The 19,425-nt window shown below is 37.3% G+C and overlaps 2 protein-coding genes across 2 annotated transcripts in view; one reads left to right on the forward strand and one right to left on the reverse strand.

Annotated features, from left to right (window-relative positions):
- Positions 1-19,425, forward strand: part of LOC140146624 (pre-mRNA-processing-splicing factor 8) — an 85,519-nt gene that overhangs the window by 55,278 nt on the left and 10,816 nt on the right. Inside the window, exons 29-36 of the mRNA XM_072168492.1 lie at positions 120-289; positions 821-950; positions 1,631-1,777; positions 2,596-2,756; positions 3,496-3,687; positions 4,267-4,504; positions 5,579-5,707; positions 6,277-6,390. Of these exons, the coding sequence (XP_072024593.1) occupies positions 120-289; positions 821-950; positions 1,631-1,777; positions 2,596-2,756; positions 3,496-3,687; positions 4,267-4,504; positions 5,579-5,707; positions 6,277-6,390 (1,281 nt within the window). The remainder of the gene's footprint in view (positions 1-119; positions 290-820; positions 951-1,630; positions 1,778-2,595; positions 2,757-3,495; positions 3,688-4,266; positions 4,505-5,578; positions 5,708-6,276; positions 6,391-19,425) is intronic.
- LOC140146623 (mitogen-activated protein kinase kinase kinase 7-like) lies at positions 7,742-18,207 on the reverse strand. The gene is made up of 3 exons (XM_072168491.1): positions 18,100-18,207; positions 9,433-10,226; positions 7,742-8,910 (listed from the first exon to the last, which is right to left on the reverse strand). Exons 2-3 carry the CDS (start codon positions 10,214-10,216, stop codon positions 8,060-8,062), a joined length of 1,635 nt encoding a protein of 544 aa, XP_072024592.1. The 5' UTR covers positions 10,217-10,226; positions 18,100-18,207; the 3' UTR covers positions 7,742-8,059.

The raw sequence follows: 19,425 nt of genomic DNA on the forward strand, positions 1-19,425 counted from the left end.
ACTTAACTTATTTGATATACACAGGGTTAAAAAAATTGTCGGCCCAATAACCGGAGACAGCCATACAGAATGAGATTAATTTTTAATGCAAGAATCTGTTTATTTCTTCATTAATCTAGGTCCTGAAGCAGAATCCATTCTGGTGGACCCACCAGCGTCATGACGGTAAACTGTGGAATCTGAACAACTACAGGACAGACATGATCCAGGCCCTGGGTGGTGTGGAAGGCATCCTGGAGCATACATTATTCAAGGGAACATACTTCCCAACATGGGAAGGTCTTTTCTGGTGAGTATGATTGAATTGAATATAGAAATGTTATGATAGAATGTATTTTTAGCAAACTTTGCTCAAAGGATTATACTTTGCTACATGGGGAGGTAATTTTCTGTTGATACATACATGACATAATGCAGGTCCTTGGTGATATAAAAGGCATTCTTGAAGAAATGTTGTTCAAAGGAGTATACCTATTTCCCTAGTATGATGGATATTCCTTTCTGGAGTATAAAAGAATGGAATTTAGAAATGTGAAATGTCACATGAATATTGTTCTTCAGTGTATACCCTGCAGAGGGAACATACCAACTGCTTAGAGCACAAAAAGGTTAACTAATAAGGTTAAACAAAGGCAGTTAGTGTTTTTGTGCTTTTTAGCAGTTAACTTTTTTGTGTTCCAAGGAGTGGCTAATTTCCTTCATGGGTGCGTCTTTACCCGAGTGTGTGAATGAATTTCATAACAAAAATGTCATAATATAGGCCCTCTGTGGTGTAGAAAGTATTGAATATTGATCGTTTGCATATATTGTATTTTTACAGGGAGAAGGCCAGTGGATTTGAGGAGTCAATGAAGTACAAGAAACTGACCAATGCCCAGCGATCTGGTTTGAACCAGATCCCCAACAGAAGATTCACCCTGTGGTGGTCTCCTACAATCAACAGAGCTAATGTAAGTGGTGTAAACCAGATACAGGGAGGGGAAAGCTTTCAGAAATTGACAACCAGAAAAGTTTGAGTGAAAGATGGAAGACAGGTAACAAGTGAACGAGAAATTTGTCACATAATAGTTTGACAATTTTTCTTATGGTTGTAGTCTTGTGCAGGCATATAATTGTTGATGCTGCTGGTTCTTCAAACATCATTATTCAAGAGATGGAGATTTCAAAGAGAGGTTAATTAAATCTCTCCATGTGGGTGTCGACTGCAGACGACAAGTTTCATTTTAAAAAAAATTCAACAATTTCAGAATTGTAAATTTTCATGACCATAATTGGAATCAGCATGAAAAATGCATTAAAATGAGTACAAACAAGCATATATGGTATTGGTTCACTGGTTCTTCAGGTAGCGCTTGATATTTTGAGAAAATATCTTAGAACTTTGACATTTTTATATGTTGAAGCATATGGCTGGCAAGCAGAGCATTAGGAGAGAGGTGAAAAGGAGATGGGCACAAGTGAGAGAGGGAAAAGGAAGGAGAGAGACCAAGGAGTAAGATATGTCAGAAAGAAGGAATTTGGAAAGCAAGGGACTGCGAACACAGGGGGGACTGATAGCTAACAAATAAACAGCAAAATAAATGTATAATACTGGTTTATCTTTGTTATTTGTTCATTCATTGTGTTACAGGTGTACGTGGGTTTCCAGGTCCAGCTGGATCTCACAGGCATCTTCATGCACGGCAAAATCCCAACCCTGAAGATCTCCCTTATCCAGATATTCAGGGCTCATTTGTGGCAGAAGATTCACGAGAGTGTGGTCATGGACTTGTGTCAGGTAAGAGCTCAATGAAGTAAAATGTTGGATGCAGACTCCACCATGTTGCTGAGTTGTTTATGGAGGGGAATATAGTGTATCAAAGTATCAAAAACTGAATTGTGTCTCGTCTGCCGACTGTGCATGTCATTGCGTTATAATGCTTGTTGCTGAAAACAGCATTCCAAGTTAAAATATATGGGCGTGACTTGTGGACTAACACATATTCTGCCATGCCTGTTGTGTGTCTGCATGCCGGTGTGACAGGAGCGCATGATGAGTGCTTTGAAAATGCCGAATTCAGCAGGTTTAAAAGTTAACTGGATACAACTGCAGGGTCAGTTCCCCAGATGTTTGAGATCAAGTGGGACAGTAGCTTAATAAGAATGTTCACTGACTGAGAGCACCAGTGCATGTGTACCATTGTCCTGCTATGCACATAGTAAATTTGTCCATACAGGATGCTGCAAATAGAGCACTGAGTGTGCATACCCTTGTAATGCTCATGCTCTCAGATCCTGGGATACCTAATATCGTACAATTATTAACTGTTATCTTACAAGAGTCAGCAGACTTCTAAATCTCAATATGCATAAATGAAATGAAAACTCGCTTTTGTAAAGTGCAAAATGTGATTAACTCCCTTCGCTGTGCGGCTTTATGGAGTCCACCTCTCACTGAAAGTTTTGATAAGAATTGTCTGAAAGAAGAGATGTAGACAAAGCAAGACTTTGCATGACAAATTCTGGGTTGTACAATGCATATGACTTGGATTGGAGAAGAATACAATGTGTTTGGGTTTCCTTATGTTTATAAGCATCATCGTTTTTGTGTTGCAGGTGTTTGATCAAGAGTTGGATGCATTGGAGATTGAGACTGTCCAAAAGGAAACCATCCATCCCAGGAAGTCTTACAAGATGAACAGCTCATGTGCTGATGTCCTGCTGTTTGCTGCCTACAAGTGGAATGTATCAAGACCGTCACTGCTTGCTGACTCAAAGTAAGATTGAAAATCATTTGTTGACGACAGAAATGTCACTTTTCCAGAAATTTCCTGAAGAAATGGGCTATTTCTGTTATGATGAAATTTTCATAGAAAGCAAGGGAGAGAGAGTTGACGCAGCGGTTGTTCCCTCGCCTTGTACCACTGAGGTCCCGGGTTCAATCCCCGGCGTGGCCCAAGGACTTGTGCACTTGGTTTATCCCGCTCCCATGCTCGCTCTCGCAACTTAACTCTGGGGTCTCTGGTTTCCTCCTGCCTTTCCAAAATCAGTGATTATTAGTTGTGTGGTTATCAAAAACTTCCTTTACCCAATGGAATTAGGGGAGCTACACAGATAATTGGTGGATTTTACAATCTAAGTGTGAATAGTGTAGAACAATTTAAAACTTATTCACACGAGCAATAGTAAAATTTCACTTACGAGTGGAATTTTCGTGTCTCATCCAAGATCACTTCTTCAGCACTGAGTTGGCGTAGTACTGGGAGGCGTACCGCTACTCTAAGTGTGAATAGGTTTGCGACAGGTTCAGCTGCAACCAGCCTAGTTGATGCGATCTGATTGTGATGAATTACCATGGCAGCAAAATTACAGCGCTGTTAACCCTCCAAGATCTGGGAAAGCACTGTACTAAAAATCCCTGCATTCACAGATATTCTTAAAAAAATTAGACGCCTACCCTCACAAAATATGTGAATATCTTTTTTAATGTATATTACTTTGTTATCAACCCTTCAGGGATACAATGGACAATACAACCACACAGAAGTACTGGATAGATGTGCAGCTGAGATGGGGAGACTACGACTCTCACGATATAGAACGTTATGCCAGAGCCAAATTCCTGGACTACACCACAGATAACATGAGTATCTACCCATCTCCAACAGGGCTGCTGATTGCCATAGATCTGGCTTATAACCTGCATAGGTAAGACATTAGGGCCAGTTTCTCAAAGCATGGCTAATGGTCAGGCTTCTTAAGCCATCAGGGTTAAGCCCAATTAGTCCTATTTACCAGTGCTTACAATTTCACATCGTAGATCGCCTAGAAATGGATCCACATTGGTAAGGCTAGCATGCAGGCTTAGGAAGCTGGACCACTAGACAAGCTTTGAGAAATTGGACCTGAGTGACTTCCAACTAAAATTCTTCTAGAACTGAGCAGCCAAATGTGTTTACTTAAGATCTACATAATGTAACATGATCAAGAGATATTGGCAAACTGCCAGAAAATAATGTACAAAACTTCCAATTGAAAATTCCAGACATGCGACTCATTCCCCTTGATCATGTGACATAATTATTCTGTGCAGTGTTTTTAAAAGCATGCACTGCACTTAAGATTGATATAGTCCTTGATATATGCATGCATGCCTTTGTATTGCTTATATTCAAGCACTTATGTTGAACTCTGTTTTCATGTAAAAATACAAACACCTGTAAAGCTTAACAAAATAGATTGATCTGATATTTTACCCAAAATCCCCTGAATTTATTCCATTTACAGTGCATTTGGAAACTGGTTCCCGGGTTGCAAGCCTCTCATCCAGTCGGCGATGGCCAAGATTATGAAGGCCAACCCTGCGCTGTATGTGTTGAGAGAGCGCATCCGTAAAGGTCTGCAGCTGTACTCATCAGAGCCTACTGAGCCGTACCTGTCATCGCAGAATTATGGCGAATTGTTCTCCAACCAGATCATTTGGTTTGTGGATGATACCAATGTGTACAGAGTCACCATTCACAAGGTAAAGTGTATAGAGATGAACATGATACACTATTCTCAGTTGGTTTAGCAGGCCATCAGCATTGGGCTATTCCAGTTGAAATCCATACACCCCTCTATGGAAAGACATGACCTTAATCTTCCACATCTGTGTGAAAGATTAAGGTCATGTTTTCCATAGGGGGTGTATCATCATGTATTAATGGATTTCAACTGGAATAGCCCATTTACTTTCTGAAGCAGGGGCCATATTTGTCTAGTTTTAATCATTGAACTAAAAAATTGCAGTGTAGGCCTACTTTTTAATATTCAAACACTTGTAGGAAATGAATGGAAGCCAATAATCATAGCCCATTTTGGATTTCAGACATAGTAATTATCTTCACCCAATGAAGTCTGTATTTTATGGAAGGAAGTTAGACCACAAGTTCTTTATCTGTGTACTGCAAAATGTTTGATTTACAGAATTTAGCAGAAAGATCATGTTTAATTTAAAGCAATATGATGACTCTTTGTGACTGGGTTTTTTGTGGTGCTTGGTTCCTTCATTTCTTTAAATTACCAAAGTATAAAAGGTTATGGATAATTTTGGATTTCAGACATAGTAATTATCTTCACCCAGTGAAGTCTGTATTTCATAGAAGGTAAATGACACTATGTGTCTCAAGTTGAGAGTACAAATTGTACCATCAGTGCGTTTACGTGATTGCTCGCCAGCGTACGGACTTACTGCACTCGGCTTTTACGCGCTGCATACGCTCTGTGGGATTAGGTTAGCAAGCTCGATTCAAAACTGCTACTGCGACATCAAACATGGTATTACTCGTAACTTCAGAGAAAGTAGCTGAATAAGTCGCCCATTTCCCATTTCCGCCATATGCGAGGAGGGCCTCTATCTGGCAGCATACACAAATGGGAATTGAACCAGTCATATAACATTGTGTAAAGCTACAGAATTCTTCCTTTCATGTCTGCTGCCAGTTCGAGACTCTTTGCATATGGCAGCACTATGCAATGGGCGAATAGAACAAGACCACTACTCAATCAAATTTCAACCAAAATTAATTTCAGATTTCCATTTCTTTGTCTTATACAGACCTTTGAGGGTAACTTAACCACCAAGCCCATCAATGGAGCCATCTTTATCTTCAATCCAAGAACAGGACAGCTTTTCCTCAAGATTATCCATACCTCAGTATGGGCTGGACAGAAACGTCTTGGTCAGGTGAGTGATACAATCTCGGGGGTGGGGGGGGGGGGGTAAGTTTTTGAATGACAAAGCATTCCATGGGCAAGATTTTGGGATAAGGGGCTACCAATAATGAAAGACAGAGATAAAAAGACTAGTTCGCATCTGAAATTCTGACAACTAGACAGAAAATGCCATACTGCGCAGGTCGGCAACCAATCATGGTGCGCCTTTGCCCTGACGTCAGATGCGATTTAGTCATTTTTTCTCTGTTTTCATTATAAGGCTTTGGGGTCAAGATTGAGACATGTGGGATGTAATACAGTCATGATTGATACAAGATTTTTATTTTTTTATTAATGCATCAATGCAAATTGCTGATCTGGTGTTAATTATTTCAAAACCCATACTCCTATATTACGGTAGTATATTTTTCACAACTCGAGTATTTCAAATAGAAGTGACCCAATTTGGTCAATTCTAGTTGAAACCCCATGCTCCCTCTGCGGCAGATAATGTCAATCTGCTACAGGGGGAGTGTGGATTTCAAAGTAGAATAACCCATTGTAAATGAATACGCTGTTATTCATTCCGTCACATTTCAGCTTGCCAAGTGGAAGACGGCTGAAGAAGTTGCCGCTTTGATCAGATCTCTGCCAGTTGAGGAACAGCCAAAGCAGATCATTGTCACTAGGAAAGGCATGTTGGATCCACTTGAGGTGAGAGAAAATATAGTTTATACTCTGATCAGCTCGTAACAGGCGGGACTCATATCATCATGGATTGATATAGAATAGCGTACAAAGAGGTTGGTACACCACCTTCGTGAACCGCGCTTTGCGTACTGCTTGACTGACGCTTGTTTTTGTGAATTTACACAGGCATAAGTAGGACCTTTATTGACGCGGGCAGTAACAAAAACCGAATATTTCGAGCTGATCATGGTACAGTTCAATCTTTCTGTTTTGAGGGTAACAACTTCAGTGACCAGCACTGCTTTCCAAGCAGCCTCTCAGTCAATATAAAACAAAATATTCATATAGTATAATACAGTATAATAGTACACAATAGTGATACAATATAAAAATAAAAAAGGCAGTGTAAAATCAGGAATTCATAAACATCTTTACTTTAACATGAAATAAGAATATATGCTTTGAATTGTCACAAAGACATATTTTCCATGTCAGTTTGAATCATGTGTGATAAACTGTTCCAAATATGGACAGCTTTGACATGAAATGTACGCAAACAAGAATTGGTGTTGAATTTTGGAACAATCAATGTATTAGAAGAATGATTTCTGGTTACATGAGAATTATGAACAAATTCAAACTGAGATGATAAATTTGTAGGACCAAGATTTCTTAAACATTTAAATACTTAAGAATAAGCATATGATCTTTCATCTGTCACTTAGTTGGACCCACCCAAGTGAGTTTAACATAATCTATTACTGGTGTCCTAATAAGGCGGCCTAAAGGCCAGGCTATTAAAGTCTGATGTCTTGCGGGCATTTTTTTCCATTACACAACCAAACTGTTTTGTCATTGACCCCTTATGCAGATCGTGTCACATATATATCCAATAGGAAACAGCAATTCAGCTTGCATGGGGTTAGAGGGAACACACTTGTTCTTGTTATATGTGTTTATACATTACCTTTAAGGGATCTGGAATGACCGTTTTGAGCGTTTCGACAGTATTTTTTGTTGGACATGAGAGCACATCAGACACATCGAATTGTATTCTGAATACGAAGAATGTCTTTCTGATATTAAATAATTTTCATTTTTTGAAATTCATGATATAATACAAATTTTATGACAAATTATTAAAATTTGATATTTTTCGTGTTTTTGATATATAACAGTCCTCAAAGTAAATTGTATAAATCTAATGATATATTCTTAAAGTGTATGTAGCTGGGAGGAAAAGCCGACGATCAGTTGAAAATGTTGACCTTTCATATTGAAGATATGGATTTTTTTTCATAAAAAGACCTAATTTGTTTTGGTGTTTTGGGGAAAAAATCCATATCTTCAATACGAAAGGTCAAAATTTTCAATTGATCGTCGGCTTTTCATCCCACCTACAACCTACATACACTTTAAGTATAAGTCATCAGATTTATAAAATTTACTTCGAGTAATGTTAAACAATTTTTAATCATTTGCCATAAAATGTGTATTACATTGCGAATTTCAACAAATCAAAATTATTTGATATCAGAAGAACGTTCTTCGTATTCAGAATGCAATTCGATATGTCTGATGTGCTGTAATGTCCCACAATAAATACTATCCAAACGTTCATACCCCATCCCTTAAGCTCTTAAATACACTGGATATTTGTACAAACATGATTATGAGATATTTGTTTTTGAAACTACATGGTGTATTTTAGAATGGATTTCTCATAAGAAACCACCAGTGATCCATCAGGTGTCATGGACAAATCACAGGGAGAGTACAGTCTCTTGGCTATGCATTGTAGGAATTCACCTGTGGGACCGTATCTGTGAATGTGACCTGTGCTGAATACTACAACATCTTGTACATCTATCATCATTGCAACGTAAATGTTATCATTGTCGTCACACACTATACCACGTGATACGACCCCTCTACATGTCACATCCTCATCTATCTTGGGTGTGAAGCTAAACACCTCATTACCTGAGTAATCTATTGCTACTACCTTACTGTACATTGAACCTGATGGTCGGGAATGAATCAGGATTTGATTCTTGCTATTGACAACCATGCTTGCACTATACCCTATTGAGTATTTGATCGTATCGACTATCCTACGATCTGGACATGTATGGATTGTGATGATATTCATCTCCCTATCACCTACCAATAACCGCCCTTCTCTATCTATGGCAAGACACTTACTCTTAAAAGATGTATTGGAATCGTCATCAAGTGTGAAGCAGTGATTGTATTTCCCTTCTGTAGTAAACACATGGACATATCCACATGAATAACTTACAACAAAGATGTATCCTAGGGATACACATATGTTATAAACTGTGTTCATTTTAGTGTCAGAGTCTGTTTCAGGTGACACCAGCGGCCTTTTGCATTTTCCCTCACCGTCAAGGAGATAGAGTTTGTCCCAAGCAGCCAAGACCATGTCTCCATTTGGACAGCAGGCAGTGTGGCAACACCCAAGTTGTTTTCCTTGATGTTCAGGATGGATTGCTCTCTCTAATGTCCAGCAAGCGCCTAATGCTATGGAAAGTGAAAGATGCAGATAAATCATTTACTATTTCTCTGTATTTGACAGGATTCAAACATGTTAGTGTAACATGTATACAGGGAGGGGCCCGCCCTTGCTCCCACTGAACCTCGGTGATATGCAAACTGCCAATATGTACCACATAATCATAGCGTTCACATGGCCTTGTATCTTCTGTAGATGTGTGTCTGTGCTGTGTCATTAGCATTGTAAAGAATGCATTGAAAATAATGAAAATGATTTTTGCATGTGTGTGTGTGTATTAAATAATTGTGGGTATTGTACCCATGTAGTGAAATTGTTACACATGATTAGAAGAGCATGTAGTGTCTCATAATTATTGTGACACAAACACATCCATTCTTTCTGATGCTGAAACCCTGTATCTCTTTTTACTATTAAATTTTAAATAAAATCACAAGCATCATATTTTCTTCTTTCTTGAATAGTTTATTATGTTTATCGTGATAAACTTTGTTCAGTTGGTATAATATGCAAGTAATAATTCTACATACCCTTTGCAATTGATGCACTTGTAGGCCGTTGTTTAGGATCACTATTCCAGCATTGCTGCATGATATCTGACAGATCTTCGGGACAGCCTTCCGGTATGGATGGCTTTGCTCCGTTGCCAACTTCAAAGACCACCCGGTGCCATTCCAAGTGTTGAAATGGTGGTTTCCTTGTGCAGATGGCTAGTAGCAGCATCCCATAGGCCCATATATCAGCTGGTCTTGAGTAGACAGCCCTTCCACGCTCATTCCCCACATGAATTTCTGGTGCCATGTAGCGGCAGGTTCCCTTCTGGCTGGATGTTGTCTGAGACTCTTCTATCTCGCGTGCAAGACCAAAATCACACAATTTCAAGAGGTTGGCTTTGAAGAGAAGGCAGTTCTGAGGCTTAATGTCCCTGTGCAGGAAGTTATGTCCATGGAGATATTTGATTGCAATTGCCGATTCTTTTGCCCACTTTTTCTGCAGCTCATATGGGAGTGGCTTTGATGGATCTTTTAGGTAATCGTGCAGTGAACCATTAGGTGCATATTCCATGACAATAAGTTTAACACTTGCGACTTCACAAATTCCAAGCAAGTTAACTATGTGTGGATGATGTAGTTTGCTCATGACTTCAACCTCTTGCTTTGCTAATGTATAAAGTACTGTTTTGCTGGCAGCTTCTTTGTATCCTTTGTAGGGCTTTTTAAATGAAACACGGCTGACGGACCCAAATCCACCTTCTCCAATGCATTCATGGAAGTTGATATTGCTAGCATCCAGTTTATCAACAGAAGCACCCATTTTGATGTATCTGAATTTAAAATAAAATAGAATTTAAAAACAGTAATAAGAATTTGCTTTAGAAGACCCTGCTTGAAAATTGGACAATACAAATCTGAAAAGAAAAGAAAAACCAACAAACAAAGGAACAAGCAGTAAAACATACCTCAAAAAAAGAAAGTTGCTGGGGATCTCATACTCAGCAAACTTAAACAAATAAAATTAGTTCTGAAAGTGTTATAAAAGCATGGTTTTTGTCAAAACATTTCAATAATATTTCAAAAGTGTATGTAAAACATGAGTGTTATAAACGTGTTATGGTTTTGGTCAAATATCGGGTTATATAAAGGTTATAAAAGTATCTTTAAAATGTTTGATCAGAAAAACACCACAACATGCTATGTTATTGCAAGACATATTTTTGGAATAATTTTTGTCAACATATTTTGTCGGCACATAATAATTAACATGCTAGAATTAAGCCAGCGGTCGGCACTGTTTTTGATGTCGCCATGTGGGAAAAATTGATACAAAACTACAGTGCGCAAAAGAAGGTACCCGTCATGTTCACCTGTATATCCTACACTAAGACAGATATGTCCGAATTGGAACCAGCAGCCAATAGCTGCATCTTTTAGCTCAGACTGTTGGCATTAAATTCCCCTGGACAAGGAACTTGCTGCTAATTGTCTTGTTGCAACCTGTACGAACTCGGGGAGCTGATCCTGGTTGCGATGGTTATTTGTAGAATGTCTAGGGTATGCGCTCTTGAAGCTGCAAAGTCCCTGTGTTGTTCTTTAATGCTTTGTGGGATGATGTTTGCCCGTAGTGGTCAGCGATAACCTGTGAAGTGTGCTGAGGCTTGTGGATCAAGGTCTAGGTGTTGTGCCTGTGCGTAGTGCACTATAAATAACTGCCTTTTTTTAATAGCTCCCCAATCCTAGAGTCCAATCCAATAAATTCTCAAAACCATTGTGCAAGTCATGTTAAATTTGCCATAATTGGCGGAGATACAGTACCAGGGTTCACAGTTTGCTATCAAATAACCGGGTCCACTTTTTTATGCTGGACCCATTCAGATACCATTTAGTTGAAATTTGCGGGTCCCAAATTGATTTTTGTGGGTCCAAATTGTACTTATGTACGAAACTCCAGAAACAGCGGAAATGTATTTTCAGTACTGGCGCAAACGATAAATATTAAAGTATGCTGAATTCGGCACCCAAAACTTACCAAAGTCGAGTCAAATTACTGGGTAAAAGACGACTTGCCGCGATCAACCAACTTTCTCATAAAGAACTATAATTACTACCTAATAACATGCACTACTTTAATCATCTAATTATTTGGTTATTTTGTTATATTTACTCGGTTTAAATATATACAACTACCGCAAAAACGTGTTTTCGTGATGTCACCAGGAATTGACCCTGTTTTGTTGACATTTTTATTGTAACATAATACGATCCGAAAGAAAATCATAAGTCAACCTCTTCCACAGTTCCCCTCGTATCGCTGATCAAATATCTGTGCATGAAATAGCGATGAGGTGTGTATCATGTTGCAGCGATTTTTGTAATTGTATGTAATTTATGAATGAAAAGTGAGCTGATTCAGCTGGGTTATCGCACAATGACGATCTATGATGATATTTTCTATTTCTTGGATGGGATTTTTTCCGGGTCCAAGCACAGCCTGCTGGACCCATTCAGGTTACATAATCTTACTTTTTCCGGGTCCAGTGAGTTCAAAAAGCGTCCTGGACGCGAAAACGCGATAAACTGTGAACCCTGTACAGTACTTATAGCGCTAATCACTAGAGGCTATGGAGGCATTTCAACAGCAGCCTTAATTTGTTGGGAAAGGTCCTTGAAAACACAGGGGTCTAGTTCAAAATTGCTTGGACTTTGTTAAAAACACACAAAATATATACCTCTATTCATAAGGATTCAGAAAAAGTATAGTTTGACCTATCTACAATGTCTGGTTATGGAGTTGTGTTCAACAGGTTAACATTGTAACTTCATGCCTAATTTTGGCCCCACATAGGACAAAAATGAAATTGCTCAAGATTATTTGTTACAAATGGTCTCATATTATTTGTCCTCCCATGATAAATTAGAAAAAGAATAGTTTGCAGTATATTGGATATTTCATTATCTTGGTAACACATCAAAATAGGACAATACCCATTGAGTTGCATTGAGTTTTGTATTGAGTCAATTTGCCCTGACAATTGTTGTGTTACCTCGATAAGAAAGCACCACAGATAGTTAGAACTATTCTTGTTTACAATTTCTTGCAACAAGATAAATAATTTGAAATAATTTTCATAAAATCACGGTTGTTTGAATGGATCATTTATAAGTTTTTCAAACAAAACATCATGTACAACCAAATTTTAGGCTTAAACAGCTAAATGTGATATTATACTAATGTATACAGATGCTTTTGAGTCATTCTCAACTTAACTTTCCCCTCTTTTACAAAATTATTCACTTTTATAGCATTTTTATAGGTTTTTCGGGTATAAAATGACAAAATTGGTGGCGCTATTTAGTTATTATGAAATTACTCTTTCAAGCTTTTAATACAAATAATTCCTTTTATTGTTTGATAAAATATGTTTATAAAATTTCCTCGTTTCTTGTTTCAGCTATTTCAGCTGTTTTAATGGCAGTATTAATCACCTATCCCTTGCAAATAAAGAAATATGATTTAGGATAAATAGCGCCATCTATAGTTTGCATTTAGTTAATAATGAAGTTAATTCTATATACATCAAACAACCGTGAAATTCAGAGCAAATTTCATTTTCGCCCCCTGCTGGGGCAAAATTAGACATGATGTCACAATGTTACTCTATAACCATACATCATAGATACATGTATAGGTCAAAGTACTTTTTAATCCTTATTTGCCAGAGGGATCACAATGGTGCTGGTTTGAGGTATTTTGAACTTGACTCTGTGCAAAACTTCAATGACCTTTTCCCATTAAAATAGGGATACTGTTTAAATGCCGCCATAGCCTAGATTAATCGGCACTATAAGTAAACTGTCAAATATGACAACTTACACATGATTTGCACAATTATAGTGCATGTGAACTGAAATCTCTTGCACTACTAGTCAGCTAGTCTATGTAAACCAAGTGTTGATTGAATATGTCATTGCACTATAGAGCGCAATTTTATCAGGGTTATGCAGTCACATGGGCTTAGTTAGAGTGTTTTGTAGAACATTTTCAAAATTGTTTTCTGAACAGTATTCAAACTTCACCCTTTATATAACCCGACATTTAAACATTTTCTGTACAATGTTTTGTGCTAGCTGGGATTGTAAGCAAGACATTAGAGAAAACATAAATAAATAAATACACAAATTTCTGTGCCCTTCAGGTGAAAGTAGAGTGTTGTGAGGCCTACACGATAGAAACATGTAAAACATGATTTGGGGTCATTCTTCGGTAAGGTGCACGATTGCAGTCCCTCCACTTTCAGGAGTCATAACTAAAATACGAAACATGATTTCGAATTTTATTTTTTGCAGTTGTTTAGTATTGTTGTGGTCACAGGTTATCAATTACGGCCCCCTTTTAATTCTACTCAAGAGTTATGTTGATTACGTATAAGCATGTGATACCTGAATATCCATGTCTTAATTAATGGACACGTCACAAGGGAGCATTATCATAACAGTCCATAGCTCTTTGCAAGAAGCTAACAACCTCCTGAAGGTCTCTTAACAATACAATGTTAACCTCATGGTCCACCCAGATTTCTTAGTAACAAAGGTAAACAAAGGATACCAGTGTTCCTCACATTGTTCTACTCGCCCACTTGCTCATCTTGGAAATGGTACCTAATGAATATTAACTATTACAGTGATTGGTTAATGATCTGGCTACACTTATTTCTGAGGGGCCTTATTGGTCAAATACTTAGTTTACAGTGATCTATTATTTATCTTATAGTGGTATATACTTTTTGCCTTTGCCTAAGGAGAGGGAGTAGAGCAGTAGAACAGTAGATGAGTAGGAGAGATTCAGTGCAGTATTCTAAACAGTACTCTTAGGACTTTTACAGTTGTTATCTGACACCGATCTATGTTACGTGTATTTTACGCATATCTAATAAACCAGTAACTAACACAAACTTGGAAGTATATTGTTCATTAATGCTTGTGGCACTTCATCTTACTTCATGATAATATTGTGAACCCATGGTTTACAACACTGGTGGCAGCGTCGGGATAAGAATTGCACACGTTATTAATTTGACAATTCTAACTCACGCTACCAAAAATTCAGAACTTTAAGAGAAATAAGGAGCAGCATAATGGCATACCACGTACATGCACCCAGTCTGTTTTTGATTATTTTATGTTTGATCACCATGGGTGTGATCATTGTAGCAGCAAATACAAAGGACCAGGTCATAGGAAAGGAGCTCAACACATTCTATGTGGATTCTGGAAATAAAAGTGTCATTATTATACGTGATTATGAACATGGAAACGTGGACATAGATTGGACAAAGAACTTGAACTGCGCTTTTAAAACTCAGCAATATTGGATGAAGGACCGCTTGCCCATGATAGATCGGAAGGTCTATGAAGGCGCACTGTAGCATGACACAACAAGACATGATCATGTTCAACTCCAAATTCAGGCTCAGCAAGCACGGACTCCAAACTAACTTTAGCACTTCATTTCAGTAAGTTGCACTTACGAACCTTCAATATGGCTTTCACCAACTAAGCTAAGTAAAATCTAGTTTGTTACCTATTCAGAACTGTTTTTGGTGCGCATTGAACTGAAACAATAACTTTGACAATGAACTGACAGCCACAAACATTTTGTCTATAATACTAGGATATTCTGCTGACTTTAGAATGATGGTAATCTTTATTATTAATGATGTGTGTTGAAACTTCACGGAGCAGTATGGCAGTATCTATGTAGACTGGGTCTACATCCTTTGGAACTGTTTAGGGTGCACTCACCAATCAGTTGCCAACACTTTAGCATGCCTTAGAAACATGGCCAAGTTTCGTTAACAAGGCACCAAGGAATTCTCCAATTCCTCCCAGTGACGATCACTATCGTCGGAGTTTTGGACATTACAAAGAATTAGCGAGTCAAAATAGGGGACATGACCAGTCCCGTCCGGAAATTTGAAACGGCTGATGATGCTTTGTCTAGTAATGCACTGCATACTGCAGCAGAAGTATATGGATTGATCATGAACATGACGAGACATCTTCCAAAGATGGGAGAATAAGCTCCCATAATGGCCCGAAAGCCAACTAGAAGTTCTCAGTCACCACCATGGATCAATGGCTACACATCTTTAATTAAGAAGAAGATTCCAACTCATTGGATCTCACGCCGTCAGCAAATAACTTTGGGTTGATAGCGCTTACAAATACCGAGTTCTGGATTTCAGAAGTAAATTGCTTGCGCAATTACCCTTTGAGCGATATTTTGAACATGGACTGCCAAACACAATTTTTAAACAAAACGGACAAACAGATGCACAAGTATTCATTCTGGACGCTTATCTTCAGAGCATTACTGTACTTGAACTTGGAATTGAATGAACTGCTTATAAGACTGTCGATACACAATTTTAAAAGTGAAGACAAGTTCAAATAAGGACCTTAGTACTGAGTTAAAGAATTTTGTGACATGTATTGTTATTTTTGATTCTGTTTACTATAAGAATAACAATTCAACTGGCCTTTAACAGATAAATTTAGCGGGCTTTTAGGCAATATTTAGTTAAATTTTTGATCTTGCAGTGTCCTAAATTGTCTGCATTGTTAACAATTTAGTTCTTTTTCTTGAAACAAGATATTTGGATCTAGACAATGTCATGCAAAACTGTTATCAATCTGTTCTAACGTGTTACAGGTTGATTATGAAGTATTTGGAATATAACTCTGTGAGTTCAAATTCAGTGATTTTTAAATGTAAGGAAGTTTTTAATTGTCTAGCTTTCATCTAAAGTTGAATTGGAATATGATTAAGTTTGATTATAAAGAAGTATAATTGTTGCACCAACATGTTCCTGTACACATGTTAAATGAAAGTAACCGAAGTAGCGAATGTGTATGTATTAACCAATTTCGATAAGTTTACTAACATACGATTTCATTGTAAAGTTAAATATTGGAATGTCACTAATGATGTGATGATTCATGTTGGCAAAATTCAACAATTGTCATAATAATGTCTATAGATTAGATTGTGAAAGGAGGATGAGTAATTATTGAAATTAAGCACCAAAGAAAAATCTTGCGCATGAGATATCACATCATCTTATTCATCTGTTCAAGAAAAACCCACAATTAATGGCAATGTCCTACTTATATTCATAAGTTCTTTAGCTATTGTTGTATTTTCCTTGAAAACCTTGTAATTAGATGGTTAATAACTTCAGGTCTTATGTAGCAGTGAAAAGTTGTTTTTGCCAACTAATTCAGCAATTAATTATGACATATTTACAACAGTATCTTTTATATCTCAAAACATCAAAATATTAAAAGAAGTTCTTATTTTCGAGAAAATTGCTTATACAGGGTGTCACAACCCCGAAACCCCATGTCCCGATTAGGGGTCATCAAAATTTTGATGCTGATATATCTTTTAGTGGATAACTTCAGCATTGTAAAAAACACCGGGAATGACAAGTTATTTATTGTATATTGTAGAAAAAGTTATTGTAACACATCTTTCATAGCCAGGAGTAAAAATAATTTCACCCTATATGTCTAAAATGTCCTGTCCCTATGTCTGCGTCATCTACCGTCACGAAAATTTAGAAGCGCCTGGAGAAAAATACTAATTTTGTAAGGTCATTTATTTGACCTAGAGTGCACAAGTCAATATGCAGTAAATTCATTTAGACATTTTTTCCTCATGTTGGCACAATAAATTCATCAAAACTATAACCATTTCTTCACTAACACGGGTGGGTACCTTTATTAATCATCATCTCCGAACGCTTCTGATACCTAAAATGTTCGCATTATTTATTTTACTTTTTTCAAAATTACAACAGTTGTACGTTTATTTCTATTCACCTCCTTTATTGACCATGTGTATGTTATAGTTGTACCACTAGGGTCGTAAATTTGTTAATTTCGTAATATACCATCACGTCATATCCGTCACAATTTTGTGACGGATATGACGTTTGGGGTGATTTTCACCATGAGAGAATCATTTCCGTCATGTGACGGAGATGATACAGCAGAATTTCCATTCCTTGACATCATCTCCATCACTCTACAGATAACGCCCTGCTTTGACCTTAAAACTGGTCAAATGGAAATGTAATGATATGTTGCATAATCTTGGTTATACTCCCTTCCTCTATAGGTAAAAAACAAATGTTCAATGTGTGACACATTTTTGGTATCAGTTGAACTTTGTTGCAATTGTGACGGAGATGACGACCGTGATGGAGATGACATTAGCTGCAGATAAAGCCAAAAAATTACATCAAGCTGCTAATAAAGATTGAGCCAAACACTTTTTTACTTCACTGGAGACATGTCTCTTTGTTAATCTGTAAAAAAATTTAACAGAAAAATCATTTTGAAATGTCTATTTTCAAAACCTTCAAAAGTGCACCTTACCGAAGAATGACCCGTAGAACGCAAGCATGCGTGCAAGGGTAAAAGCGTTGTAAGCATTGTGTATGTTGTTTTCTACATTAAATGTCCACACAGTTTATGTTCTACTCTTTTATATTCTATTTGCTATATTCCATTAGTTATATCCAGTATTTCAGTCCTGTGTGTAATTACATTGTATTTTGACTTGTGTCCTACATGTACATTAAAGGAAAAAATGTATTTTGATAATGTAGTCATATTTCACACACAAACACTTACCTCAATTGAATATGTTGAACATGAAGCCAACAATTGTGTAGCGCGTACTTTCTACTTCCTTATCGTAAACTTAACAAATCTTGCCCATTGCTGTGGTATACATATTGAAATTTGAAAGCAGTGTTGCCTGAATGTAATTGATTGTGACAAAACAATATTCTGTTGACAAAATATCCCCAAATCCAAAACAGGAAGCTGTACAGGAATTTCATTACTAGACTTCAGTGTTGTATCCTTATTATGTGGCAAAACCATGACCTTGACATCTCAATTGTATCCCAATTGTGTGGATTAGGTGCATATGTGGCAACCCTGGCACCCAAATTTGGTAAATTCAAGGCTTCAGGAACTCGTCCCCAAGTGGCATTGTGACAGGTTATCTTTCGGTTGGTTGAATTTGGTGTTTATCGTAAGAAGGTGTCTTCGACTTTGAGACTATTCACAGATCTGGATCTGTTTGTGACCAAATCATAATGAACAATACTTGCTCAATCAACTGTGGCAAACTGGGAATTTCCCTTTGGATTATTTTCACTCCAGTACATTAGTAATGTTCACATATTTTGTGAAGTTTATTGGACAAAATAAAATAGTATGCATGGAAAAGGTTTATTATTATTAAAACTTAAGTTTGTGTGATATTTTAAACTTCCTTTCTTTTTTTGCTTTCGTTTTACTAAATTGATAATATCAGATTAAAAAATCAATGAAAGTTTTAAAAGGCTAAAAATAAACTGGTTCCTATTATTTCAAGGATATCTTAACTTGCCAACTCATGTCAAGTTGATATACATCTGGAATTCCCCATGTTGTGTTACGATTCAGTTTATTTTGCAGCTAATAAATGGATACCAATATTAGGCTATTCCAGTTGAAATCCATACACCCTGTATGGGAGACATGACCTAAATCTCCCACACTGAGTGTAAAATAATGTCAAATGGGACTTACCTGAGTGGGTGACTCCATTCGAAATATACATCCCCTGTGTGGGAGATTAAGGTCATGTCTTCCATGGGGGTGTATGGATTTCAACTGGAATAGCACTTCCATAATGATAGGTCATATATAGTATACTAATATATACTGCCATGAGAGGTTCTGGTTAAAACTATGGGCCCGAGGTGAGATCAATAGTACTATTTTCCTGAGGGCAGCCCAGAAGGAAAATAGTATTAATTGATCTCAACGAGATATACTTCATTAATATGTTCTTTGTTCATTGATTGGTTAAAAGAAAATTATTTGACGTTTTGACTCTCCAGCTTCTATCCTGAGTGAACAGCACAACCAATTTAAGTACAACCTATATTTTGCCCTTCAAAA

The sequence above is a fragment of the Amphiura filiformis genome, chromosome 2, assembly GCF_039555335.1.
Source record: "Amphiura filiformis chromosome 2, Afil_fr2py, whole genome shotgun sequence".
Lineage (NCBI taxonomy): Eukaryota > Metazoa > Echinodermata > Ophiuroidea > Amphilepidida > Amphiuridae > Amphiura > Amphiura filiformis.

Excerpts from the sequence above, each read along its gene's own strand:
- LOC140146623 (XM_072168491.1), bottom strand. The coding sequence starts at position 10,216 with ATGGGTGCTTCTGTTGATAAACTGGATGCTAGCAATATCAACTTCCAT. Across the intron at positions 8,911-9,432 it reads AAGTGCATCAATTGCAAAGG|CATTAGGCGCTTGCTGGACA; the intron begins GTATGTAGAATT and ends CACTTTCCATAG.